The 12786-nt window shown below is 43.4% G+C and overlaps 1 protein-coding gene across 5 annotated transcripts in view; it reads right to left on the bottom strand.

Moving 5' to 3' along the window:
- CADPS (calcium dependent secretion activator) overlaps window positions 1-12786 on the bottom strand; it is a 196588-nt gene that overhangs the window by 32028 nt on the left and 151774 nt on the right. For 3 of the 5 annotated variants that reach the window (XM_084530730.1, XM_084530732.1, XM_084530731.1), the window contains 3 exons: window positions 7057-7203; window positions 3789-3944; window positions 749-896 (listed from right to left, as the gene is read on the bottom strand). In XM_084530730.1, the coding sequence (XP_084386856.1) occupies window positions 749-896; window positions 3789-3944; window positions 7057-7203 (451 nt within the window). The remainder of the gene's footprint in view (window positions 1-748; window positions 897-3788; window positions 3945-7056; window positions 7204-12786) is intronic. The other 2 variants (XM_084530733.1, XM_084530734.1) reach the window with 1 other exon arrangement.

Below are 12786 nucleotides of genomic sequence, written 5' to 3'. Positions count from 1 at the left end.
ACGAGAGGGCTTACCTAGGAAATGCTGATAAGCAGCAGGATAGGAGAGCCAGACAGTATTTGTGAATTTATTCTAGGCTGGTTTATGAATATTTAATTTGGCTTTGAGCCACTATAACAAAATGATCATTATGATGCATTTAATCAAATCCAATTTAGCGTGTCTTTCTAATTCACAGAAACTTCAACCTGCAGCTATGGCTTCAGAAGAAAAACTAGAGCAGTGGTTAATTAAACCAGGTTTGTTGTGGGGAAACTTGAGTCATTAAGAACCTGGAAAGCCAGGATCATCAGGCTTGCTGATTTTAGCCCATATTCGAGGAAGTCAAATTTCAATCTACTTTTGTAAGTCTTTTCTTTTCCTTACAAGAATCTCAGCAACAACTTGGCACTTCTGTTTTCCGTGTTTGTCTCCAGAAAACAGTCATACACAAGAAGTCTGTTGCCTACACCTGGCTCCAAAATGTGGTTAGTGACTTATATGTGGTCAGCACCCATCAAACGAGCTCTAGAGGTACCTTATGCACACCACAGCCCTTGCAAAAAATCTCTCCTAAGTGGCTGGGATTCTGAATGTTCATATTCGTTGGGTTTATTTGAGAGCAACACCCTGCATATTCATCTGCACGCTCTATATGGAAGGCTAAATCCACAAGTGCTAACATGCCTCTTAACTTAGCACAGAGCAAGATAGGAAATTTCATTACATTGCCTTTAAAAGCTGTGAAAGGAAGAACCTGCATTTTTACCTCTTGGCCCATTTCCATGCTGCAAAGCTTTGTTGACTGAGCTTTGGCATCTACCATGACATTAAACATGGTGCATATTGATTGAGGGACTCGGAAATCTGTTGATCGGCTGGTTTTTTGCAGTTTTACTTCAAACGCAATCCTGGTTCTGTTAAGGGAAGTAGAAAAAGATGCTTCAGTTACTTTTTAAAATACTGAAGCTAATAATAATGTGAAACACACGGCTCCGAAGAGTTCAACAAAACAGAAAGCTGAGTGCTACTGGGAGCGTTCCAGTACAATTGTTACAAACGTGCTCTTACTAAAAATGATTCCCCAGTTTAAAAAGAAACGCGCTCCCCAGAGTACACACTATTTATAAAGTGTGCAACGGTTTCAGAGAAACTATGACTTTCTCGTGCTTGATAAACAGTGTGATGATGTTGCAAACAGCAGTGTCAATGTACACCTATAATTTGGTTGCATTAGCTGATCTGTAACCACAGGCAAATAGCAAGGCTGGTGCGTTCAAGGGAGCTCCTATTACTCCCTAATACCCACTACAAAAGCCAGGAACTCCTTCATTGCTCCACTGAAAGGACACCAGATCATTGTGGATTTAGGTCTGCACAACTTTCTTTGCTTGCCAAAACTTTCTGATTGTCTCGTTAGCTCTCAGGAGTGGTTTGTCCAAGGCACACACACTCCCCACAGTACATCTGCACCACGTGCACACATGCAACCGTGCATGGGTGAACACACACATTGCACAAGCCCACACAGAGCTTTTTTGGAGCAAAGGCTACAGAATGTGATCCTGTGTCGTATTTATAATACCGAGATGTTTGTAACTCCAGCATTGGGAAGCCTTGCAGATCAGTGGGCACTGCCTTGCCTTTCTCTTGAGCCCCTCTGCAGATTCCTGAGGTACTTCTCTAACCTAACCTAGCACAGAACAATTATCACATCCGACAGAACCTGCCAACAAATTAACATAGGAGCTTCAATTTAGAAATAACAAATAATATCAGCTGCAGCTCAGGAATAACTCTGATCTTGAAAGATCCCCCAAGGGTTATGCAAATGGAAACTAATTTACAAATGTGAAACTCCTGTTCTTGGGCTTAGATCCGGGCTGGTGCAGAGGTCCTCCTGCCTGGATGTATTAGCAGAACAGGCCTGCCTTGCAAGGGCTGCTTTCCTGACAGCCCCGAAATACAACCAAGTGTGGAAGGCGGGGTGGCTCCTCCATGGCATTCAACGGTTCAGAGACAGACGCGAAGAAAAATGTTGTGTCAAACTGAAATTGCTAAAGAAACCTTAGCCAGGCCCTGTTTGCAGGTGATATAAATAGGGAAAGCAGCATATTGGTTTACATCAGCAGTGGCATTTGAACTGATTTAATTACCAGTGCCAGATTTAGCCTGGACTCGGGGACTAGAATCTTGATAATTACTGAAAGGACCAAAAGTGACTGGGATTTTCCATCTCCTCGCAGAGATGAGCATGTTCCTACTTACTTATGCTCAGAACCATTATATATAGTCACACCATCGCAAGCTAGGCCAGGTTTTTGTAGAGGGGCAATATATTTGTAGAAAGGTTGGAGCAGTTGGGAAAAAAAGCCAGCTTTCAGGCACAAAAACCCTTCTTCAGATGTACCTGGAAAATGGCTTATTTTTCCCTGTTATCTCAGCCAACCTAACCCAGTCTCATTTCTGCAGATCATCGCAGCTACAACTGCACCACAGGTGCAGTAACAGTGTCCAGTTTCAAGTGTTTAAAAAAAACAGAGAAAAATCAGTATTTTGCTAGTGGTGCTGGGGACACAGTGGAGAGCAGAGCTCCACTGAACACGCTGCTGGCCTTCAGTGAGGCTGGTGGAGGCAAAGCACTGAGGAACAGAGCCCGAGGACGCCGCCGATCACTTCAGATTGCAAACCAGGACCTATGCTGCTGCAGGAGGATCCCTGCACTGCCTCACCTGGAGCTTACAGCACTGCATTTGTTTTTAAAGAATGGCCTGGCAGCTGGAGCTCAGCTGCCGTGCCAGCCAAGGACATCACGGCCATCTCACTGCACTTCCAGTGCTCAGGGTTTTACCTCAGAAGGCTGCAAGAGCAAGCCTCGAGCTGCCCGCTGCCAGCAGGCCAGCCTACTGCCTCCATCTCGGGGACCAAACGTGCCTCCTCGTGCAGTGACGTTGAATATCCAGCCTGCGAGGACGTGTGAACAACAAATCCCAGCTCGCGCTTGCAGAGCGGCCAGGCAACTGCGGTACAGAACAGCCACATCGCACATTGCAGCTATTATTAGCATGTACCAGCTGTATTTGGCACTCATTTTTCCTTTGGTCTGTCTCTTTGTCTATTAATTTTTGCACGATGGAATGCAAAGTTCATTTCTTCCTCCTGCCTGAACAGCTCTGACACCAAATGAACATGGATTGCTGTGGGAAGTTTGACAATTTAACCGTAACATTTTGTTTTCAAAGTGACGGCTGTCTGTATGTTTGCGAGTTTTTAAAGAAACCTCTCTCTTTTGTGATATCTGCAGGTGAGTATCCTGTGATGATACGGTGCCTTTTCTCTTTCAACAGCAGATGTGAAGCCTGTGTGCCAAGCTACACTATCGACCTTTTTGGAATCGCTTTTCTTGCTTGTTTATTTTTTTCCTGGATCTGTGTTTTCTGGTTGCTTGCTGGGATATGCCTTGGGGCTGTGCCTTCAGCACTCGGCCTCGCTAACAAGAAACTGATTTTACAAAGATTCAACCTCAGGTGCAGCACCAACAATAAGCTAACAGTCCATAAAGCTCGAAATAGTGGGTGATTTCCTGCCTCAGTGCGAATAGGCACTCCCCAGAGTCTCAACAGACAAACCCTTGGGTGGGGAGCCCACAGTTCACAGCAAGGAGGTGGCTTTCCACCCAGTGTGTGCTGAGCTGGGGCCACGAATAAATGACAGTGGGAGTGATGCTGAAAGGCAAAGCACAGCACTGATACCGAGACAGAGACAAATGCTGCCCCCGCTGAGCTCCTGCCTTGCTCGCGCACACGTACCTCTTCACGCAGGACTCGATCATGTCACTTGCCATCAGCTTCAAGCGCTGCTCCAAGTGTTTCCCAAACTCCTCCTCAGGCCAGTGCAAATCCCGAATGAAAGTCTGTAGGGCGTCCAGCTTCCAGAACAGATCTTCCGAGGTGCCTGATCCATTGCTGGCAGGGCAGAACGAGAACACAAGTCATAAGCGGCATCAGACTCTTTGCCACCTGATGTGGAGACCATTCCTGCAACAAGTGTGGAGCAGACAGTAGTTTCATACACAGGACAACGCTGGCCATCTCCACCATCAGGATTTTGAGTTTTACCATACAGTTGCCTAATCTACCTTGCTGTCATAACCCACGAAACTCTCCAGACCAGATGAGTAAGACAACATTATGAGTTACACATATTAACAGGAAGAACGTGTGTATGGTAAAAATCAGCCTTAGTTAATAACCACATCAACGCATGTGGTTATTAAAAATTAAGGCCAGGAATCGTGGTAGAAAATCCTCGACCGGTAATAACTACCATACTGGAATGTATGCAGTTATTAAGATTTGGTTTCATGCAATCGTCCCCCCTCCGAATTGTATCTTTAGGTGGCCTTGTCCCTCCCGCCGAGGCCCCGGTTCCAGGGAAGGGACAGTGCTAACAAGTGGTGAGCGAGGACACGCGTTAGCTCTTGAACAGCTGGAAAAAAATGGGGGTAAGTCAATTGAGCTAAGGGCACTGGGCATCTCACATCCAGACCTTCTGGCTGGATTGACTGCTGCACCTTTCCGCAGAGCTGCCTCTTGCAAAGGCATCTAGAGGATGACAGATTTCCATTTTCCAAAAAAAAATTATTTTGCAACTTCTTTGGTCTGTCACAAAACTCTGAATTTCTTTCCAAAGCTTGCGTTCTCGAACCCACACCCTTGCCCAGATGGAAGTCTTTGGTCCTGCAGTGTGTAGCTACACCGGCTCTTTTCACAGTATAATTATATCCCAAACCTCCACTGATGGAATAAAAATACAGAACTCGATTGTGCTCCGCTTGTGCAGAGAAATTTATGCATCCATAACCCTTTTCTCTCCCTCTCTCCTTCTCCCTTTTTTCTTTTTTTTTTTCAGAACAATTACCAAGGGAGCTTCAAGAGTTCCAACCCCCTCCTCGCGTACCACTAATGCTAACACGGTAATTTAGAAGATATTTAACACACCATGCATTACCACTTGTGCCGACATCATCTATAGAAACAGGTGAGGGAGGGTGTTTCTATTGTGACAGATGCCAGCTGCATTGAGTTAATGCTAGAGGAGACCGGAGCTAAATGCATACACGTGGGCTACCGCGAGGTGAAAACCGTGTCCCCAACATGCCAGGGGCCCTGCGGGTCCTGTGCCAACGGGGAGAACGATATCAAGGATGGGTCATCTCCATTGTAAGAGAAACGAGTCTGACACTAAGCGACAGGTAACACGTCCTCGATGGAGTGGGAAGGGTGAGGAAAAGGAAACCAGGGAAGTGAAAAGATAAAGAATCAGGCATTTCCTCTGACCAGGGGACAAGTTGGCAGAAGTCTCCAGTGCTGCTCCAGCCACCAGTTTGTAGCTTCTCCTGGTTCAAACCTGTGCTTGGGTATAAGTAAGCTTTAACAGTCTAGACCCAGTTTTAGAAATGCAAGAATTTATGTCTGAAATAATTAAATACTTGCAAATACAGTAATTGGTATTTACTACAGCAACATTATGACACCCATTTGCTTTCAAAATTTCAGAATTATTATTTTTGGTCTTTTTCTCACTTTTGATTAGGGCTTCAGGCGAGTAAACAATGTATTAGATTTATTTCCAAGTTGCACTGTTAATATTTTGCTTGTGAGCACTGCACTTAACTCTAATCGCCAGGCAGCTTGCAATACACCATTTATGTTCAAGTTTTCAGAGGGATTATCCAATTTTCTGTCATGACATGATTCTTATCTTTTCAAGGGTAATACCACAAAGCATGCACAGAGAAAAAGATTAAAACTTTCAAGTACTCTTTACAGGCAACTGCCTAATCTAGCCTTTAATACAGCTATCTTAGCATGAATATGAGTTGTATACTTTGAAACATAAATGACCGTGATAATAGTTAAAATGTTTTAAAACTCTATTAAAAAATTAAATATTGGTGTTTTCTTTATTTCTGGTTCATTACCATTGCTCTGCGATAAAGTCTGTGCATGGCAGAGGCATTTTGGTGGACCCCAGGTGTAGATGTAATCGAGGGTGTTTCAGTAACAGTGATGGGGAGAAAAAAAATGTGGGAGGCTTCTTTGGTTTTGTCTTTTAAGAGAGAGGAGGTGGTAAGGAAAAAGCAACACAAATGTGCAGAACTGGCTGAGACCATCCCAGGATGGTCTTAAATGGCCCAGGGGAACTGGGAAGATCTCAGGTCCTGTGCTAGGACATCTTGTGAGACCTGCTGCCTCCAACGCAGATTGGGATTTAGCCACTTGTGCCTCTCTCCGCATTGCTTGGTGGCCGGGACTTGTAGGGGGAATCTGCTCAAAGAGCTGACGGTGCCTGATGTGTGCTCAGCTGGGGATGTGCAGTTCCACCCTCCTGAGCACACACCTTGGTCTCGCACGGGGAGCCTGAGATAAGAGCCCAAGGCTCCTATGGAGTGACTGTGCTGACACAGTGTCTGATTTCTCCAGCCACAATCAAAAGCTCATGCTGAAAAGATCTTTCTTTAGTTGGTCATGGGATTACCCAGCCTGTAAAGATGGATGTGGAATTTCAAATGGGCCTCCCACAACCTGAATAAAGATCATTGCAGGGTGTTTCTCTGTGCTAAACTGTTTCATCAAAATCAAGACAAAATTATTATCTGGAGCTCACATTAAAGAAAATTTACTTTTAGATCTACATCTGGTCCACAGAAATTGGTTGACTGGTATTGAAATTGGTTCATCTTCTCTTTTGGACAGAACTCTTTGCTGAGACACAGCAGCTCACATTAAACGCTCTGCGGTTCGTATGTTGGCCAGGCCGTGTCCCGCTGGTGACGGCTATTTTGTAAAGCAATATACTTGCTCAAATTCTCAGTGGGAGAAAGAAAATTTTTCAAGATTTATACAAGACACCCTCAAAATGCACATGCCAGAAATTCACTAGTGTCTCATTCAGAAAATGTCTAATTAACTGTACCACTCTTTAAAGTTTTATATAATGCAGAAACAAACAATACATATCCATGCCAAGATGACTTTAAATTTAAATGAGATCTAATTTGAACTGAATACACACTCAGAATCATAAATAGCAGCCATCCATGACGGTGCAGAAAAGCTAGGCATTTGTGGGATGCCTAGCGGGATGTTAACTGGTAGATTTGGTACTTTAGGGAGATTCACATTTGGTAGATTCACATTGGGCAGATTACTTGTTAAACTCCTGTGGAAGAAACAGACAGAAAGAAAAAATACCATAACAGTGACAATGCAGATGTAGCAGAAGCACATGACACTCATAAACAAATCTGCAGAGTTCACAGCACGACGACAGTTAAAAAACTAAAGCAAAACATTTCAGAAAGAAGCATGGGTATGGAAGCTTAAGTGTACTGTTTTGCAGTCTGCAATAAAAAGCAAGTTACTTAAAGAAACAGAATGAAAGAAGAATCACAAAGTAGCAAATTAGCAGAGTACTCAAACACCCACACAAAATAAATTAACCTTCAAGTCCTGATACCATTTCAAAGTGCAGAGAGCAGCCTTTGCTTGTAAAGATCTACCTCGTAAGGAAGCGAGTCTCGGTTCAGCATTCTCAGGTTGGAGGGATCCATGAAATCGCTACGCTAAGCCAGCTACTGGAAAAGTCAGGGAGCTTTTTTTGGAATCAGGACTCAAAATAATACACATGGGTTGAAATTCTAGCTCTGCTCAAGCCCTTAACAGTATTTGCCACCAAATTCAATGGAGTCAGGATTTTACTCCAAAAACTCCGTTTATCTTGTGCTGTACAAATAATAAGTGTGCTAATCGGGATCAACTGATGGGTTCTTCCTAAATGAAGACTTGTGTCCTGAGCCTACCCTTGTGTTTCTGTATGGAGACAAAATGTGTCCCTGGTCTACGTATGTGTAGTGAGAGTTGCATTTAGTAAATCCAGGACTGGTGTATGAATGTTGCTTAGCTGGAAATGGGCTGTGGAGTGATTAAGATATTCAAAGATTAATTTATGAAGCAAGTGTACTTGGGCATTGTGACTTTAATAAACATTTTCAGATATGCAACTGTTATGCAGAAAGAGATCTCTTAAAAATGGGCTAGTGTATTAATTTAATGCAAAATCTTGTTTCTCCTGAAACAACATGTGGTATAGCAACACCGCATGCCTAAAGTTTTCAAAACACCATCTTTACCGGACCATTCTTTGGGCTCAGTAAAACTAGAATCAGGACTTCAGGATTTCAGCTTCATCCTGTACTGCTGAAGTTCCTGGAAGCTTCTCTGCTGATGCGCAAGGACTCAGCTTCAGTGTTCAAACTTCCCTGGTCCTGATGACCGTACCAGAAGATGCCACCTTGAAAGGTCTCCCCCATTCCCCTGGATGAAATTAGAAGGTGCTGTACAGGCAGCTTTATCAGGAGTCTTGGAAGAGTATCAAATTGCACATTTTGTGTTTCAAAATTTTAGCAACTTTTTTGAGTCATATTTTGAGGTGTATTTCTTACTTTAAATTTTATGTATAAAAAATCCAAAGTAATGGAATTGAGCTGGCTATACTGAATAAATGTTTCCTAATGCAATAGAAGATGTGAACTCCATCTCCACAAGAGCTGTTCATCTTTGGTGGCAACTCTTAGGGAATAGACTGGGACTTAGAACCTCATTCTCCCTTTGTGAATACAATCCCTTGTCTGGGGAAAAAAAATATCTATATACTTTTTCTAGGGAAAAAAATGTATGTTTTTGTTTGCTTTTGTTTCTATGCCTCTTAGTAGATTTGGCTTCACTTTATCTGCTTGTTGTCTTTGTTAGGCAGCAAGGAGATAGGAGAATTTACTAATGCAACAAAGCCATCCATTGTTTCCATTCATACGGTGCCTGCCTATTAAGATGATATGATTGCTGAATGAGACACAGACTCCACAGTGATTGAGAGAGTGTTAAATCTTCAGAAATGGCAGTGCATGTGGTTAAATACTGATATGGAATAAATAAAGAAATAGCAAGAGGTGGACAACATATAAATGTATAAGGGAAAGCAACTTAAATAACTTAGCCAGATGGTAAATACATAAATCAGAGGACCTTTGGTTTTAATATTAAAATTCAAGAAGTGACAGTGTTATATTAATAAAAACACTGTATTAATAAAATATGACTTCTAGAGTAAACAGTATACTATATTCACACGGAAACATATTTCTTTTATACAACACATTATTTTGCTGATGCAAGGATATGTTGCAAGAATAAGTTAGTACTCTTAAAAGAAAACAAAACAGCAAAATAATGGAGTATAATATGTTAACATACAGTAACTAATTTTAAAAATATTCTCCTGAATTGACATGCACAGTTTTGCAGGTTCAACTGATCTAATTATCTGACTAACAGTTGCAGTGAGACCTGTAAAAAATGATTAATATTACCAACAAATGTTCCAGCCTGCAGTTGCTCAGACCATAAAAACTACAGGTCCAAGATGAGAAACTGTTTCTAAAAGCCAGCCGTGCCTATTTAATATAGACAGCTAAATATAACCTCAGCCATCAGGCAGGGAATGTGGGCATTTGGATCAACAAGATGAGGGCTGTCTGATTTAAGAAGCTTTGGGACTGGCTCCTGATACGTTTGATAAAAGACGTACGCCCTGGAACTGTACTGCTTGGTTTCTTGGTTTCTTCTCATTCACCCCCATTTGTGTCTGATGGCGATGTAAATGGCTCTCACCTGCACTGCCTGCTAGGAAATTCTTGGTGCAAGCAGACTGGCAACATCCCCACGCTCATGCTGTACCATGGTACTGGTCAGAGTTGCCCCAGTACGGGAAGGAGGGCAGAAAAATCACCGTGTTTTTACTGGGGAGTCTCCGGTTTCAGGACAGAGCTAACCAAGAGCCTGGTCTGTACTGAAGTGCTTGGTTCCTACGTGATCCCTGAGATGATTTACTGATGGGAGAGGCAGACGCCTGTCTCTTCCATCACTAGAAATGCTCGCTACCTTACTGCCTAGGCTGAACAAATGCTCGAGAGCAAATCTTTTCACAAAAGCCTTGATGGGAAGCAGAGAGCTTGATAGTGAAGTAGGCAGTCAAATCTGTGTTCTTCCACTGACTGACACCCAGAATAGTAACAAAAATACTCATGTTCACTACACCAGTGCTTCTTGTAAGGGGAAATGTTTTTCACTAGCATCTTATAGCAGTGCAACCTCTTCAAATGGTTAATATAATCACACTGTTCAATATCTTACATCTTAAATGAATGATACGTTTATAAATAGTTTGCAAAGGGTTAGTGAGCAATCAGTCGATGTTAAAGCCAGGACTACAGTGTGGTAGAGACAGCCATAGGTCAGTGAGTAACTTCCTAGTCAAGCAATTGAGACTGGTTGTCGCTGCACCGGCTTTAGCATTTGCTCAGAAAGATCTTTCAACACAGACACACACAGAGAGACGCACACACACACGTACGTGTCTGCTGGCTGCGAGATAAATCAGCGTTCTCTGAGAAGCTAGCACGAAAAAAAAAAAAAAAAAAACACACCACCCATTGCACAACCCTACTTTTCCAAGACCTCTCAACTCACCAGAAAACAGACCTGCTCTGTAGCCTCCGTACTTGGATGACTGTGCGAGGGACAAGTGTTCCACGCTTCTCGGCGTGGATTCATGCGAGCACACCAGCTGCTCTAGCGATAGGGCAAGGACCCCCTGCAAATTCAGCAGCTCTGCAGAGGCAGCTTACAGAGCCCTCATGAGCACATTACCTCGGTGCTTTTTCCCCCATGTTTTCAATACTTAACAGCATCTCCCTCGCTGTTTGCGATTTCTATACCTAACTCCTCGTAGCATAAGGTGCAGAGTATTCAGCAATGAAAATAGAAGAAATACATGCTTGCAAACTGCCATCTGGTCAGGTTATGGAGGGCTACGTATTTCAGCCTTGATTGCAAGCATGAGTGCAGAGAAACCCTTTCAAAAGACTCTGCGCTGTGGAATAATTTCCTGCCTTAGAGGAGATAATGAGACTTCTTCCTTCTTGCAGTTGACTGTAATGATCCACAGTGGGACAGCAGCAGGCTCAGTGGAACAGCCATCCACGACGATCTGCCTTTTCGGGCTAACCCGAAGGCCTTTCTTCAAAGCAGAGGAAAGCCGTGGAGCCACATGCTGCGGTGTGCCCAGTTCCAGAAAAGCTCGGCTGGAGAGCCTGCAGAAGGCCGTGACTTGGATAGGAATTGGCTGGTCCAAGATATTTGAGGGTCAATGGCCTAAAAGCTCAACTGTGCTGCAGTCGGACACGTAGGGGAAGAAGGAAGCAGATACAGGAGGGCAGATCAAACCGAATACGCCTCTGACCTGAGTTCTTCTGCAAGTTCACTGTAGATCAGCCAAGGAATAGCAGGTGGTCTGCCCAGGAGGCAAAAGACGAAGACGCCTTAACATTTAGTTCTGAACAGTGCATCAACACCGTCATATGAGCGACTCCCCTCTTCTCCTTCACACAGCATGTGCCACCCTCTGTGCATTCGCCGGTACCTCCCTGTGCTGGGTCTGATCAAGTGAAGCCAGCATTTGCAGCTCGCACTTCTGTGTGCGAGACACAAGAACAAAATACCGACTAGTGAAAAAAAAACCCCAGAGTGCATCTTTTCACCAGATGGACACAAGCTTCTTGTGAAAAGCACCCACTTTCCTGCTGGAACAAATTTTGTAAATTCTCGGGTCTGTACGACATCTAATCATCTAACCGTAACCCACCCCGGGCTTTTGCTTGAATCTGTGATGCTCAAAGTGCTCTGCAACTGAAGCTCCCCAAAGGGCAAAGACACTAGAAGATAACTAAGAAAAGACGTAAAAAGTATCAAAGATAACTTGAAAATGATAGATTTTGGCATACCCTGAAACAAGGCATTTTTACAGGCAAGTACCACAGCCAAGTACTCATGTACGTCTATAGTTATGCCTTGGAAGTCAATGAATGCCAAAATAATATCAGCTTCTGAAAAAAGAAAAATAAGAATGAATTGATTATTGACTGCCCGACTAAGGTAGGCAGTTTCACTGAGTTCACTGCCTCTGTTTCGTAACAACAAGGAAATACAAACAGATTCATTGCTAAAGCAGAGCTCTGAAACTCGAGTTAATGCTAACTTCGAAGTGCAATTCTGCTTGAAGGAGTGGCTGTAAAAATGGCATTCTCCTACTCGAAAGATCTATTTCTTCTATGTTTTCTGGGTCACATCTGCTTATTTGAAACAAGATTTTTTAGGATTTTTAATCCTGTTAGCCTGCAGACCAAAGACAGCAAATGGAAAGTGAGAGAGACTCCTGAACGCCAGCCACTTAACCCCACTCAGAACAGAGGGGATGATCAGGTGTCAAGAAAAGGCCCGCGATTTGGCAGGCACAATCCTTATGGATGCTGAGGATGCACAAGAAAGAAAGGAGAAAACCTGGGTAATCAGATTCCAGGTTGCATATGGGAGGCTGGCTGCTGAACAAATTCTCTTTTCCTTGTAAATTGAACATATTTGGTGTGAAAAGCCCTGAAAGACCACACGTTCTTTTACACAGCAACCTCAGAGCGCAGTGCCACTTAACTTTGCTTAGAGAATGAGGAAAAAGCAGGGAAAATAACCTCTATAGAAGTCATCTGGTCAAAATCCCTGGTCTGAGACACTGTCAGACTCACTGTGCTTGCACAGAGTCAACCCTTCTAAGTCCTTTATTAGAAGGAAAAGTCAGTTCTTTTCCTTCACAGGAACCGACTTGGGCTTTTACAGCAAGCACAGCAGGGTTCAG

The sequence above is a fragment of the Aythya ferina genome (genome assembly GCF_964211825.1).
Source record: "Aythya ferina genome assembly, chromosome: 10".
Lineage (NCBI taxonomy): Eukaryota > Metazoa > Chordata > Aves > Anseriformes > Anatidae > Aythya > Aythya ferina.
Note: the sequence above shows the minus strand (reverse complement) of the source record. Positions and strands in the feature narration are given on the sequence as shown.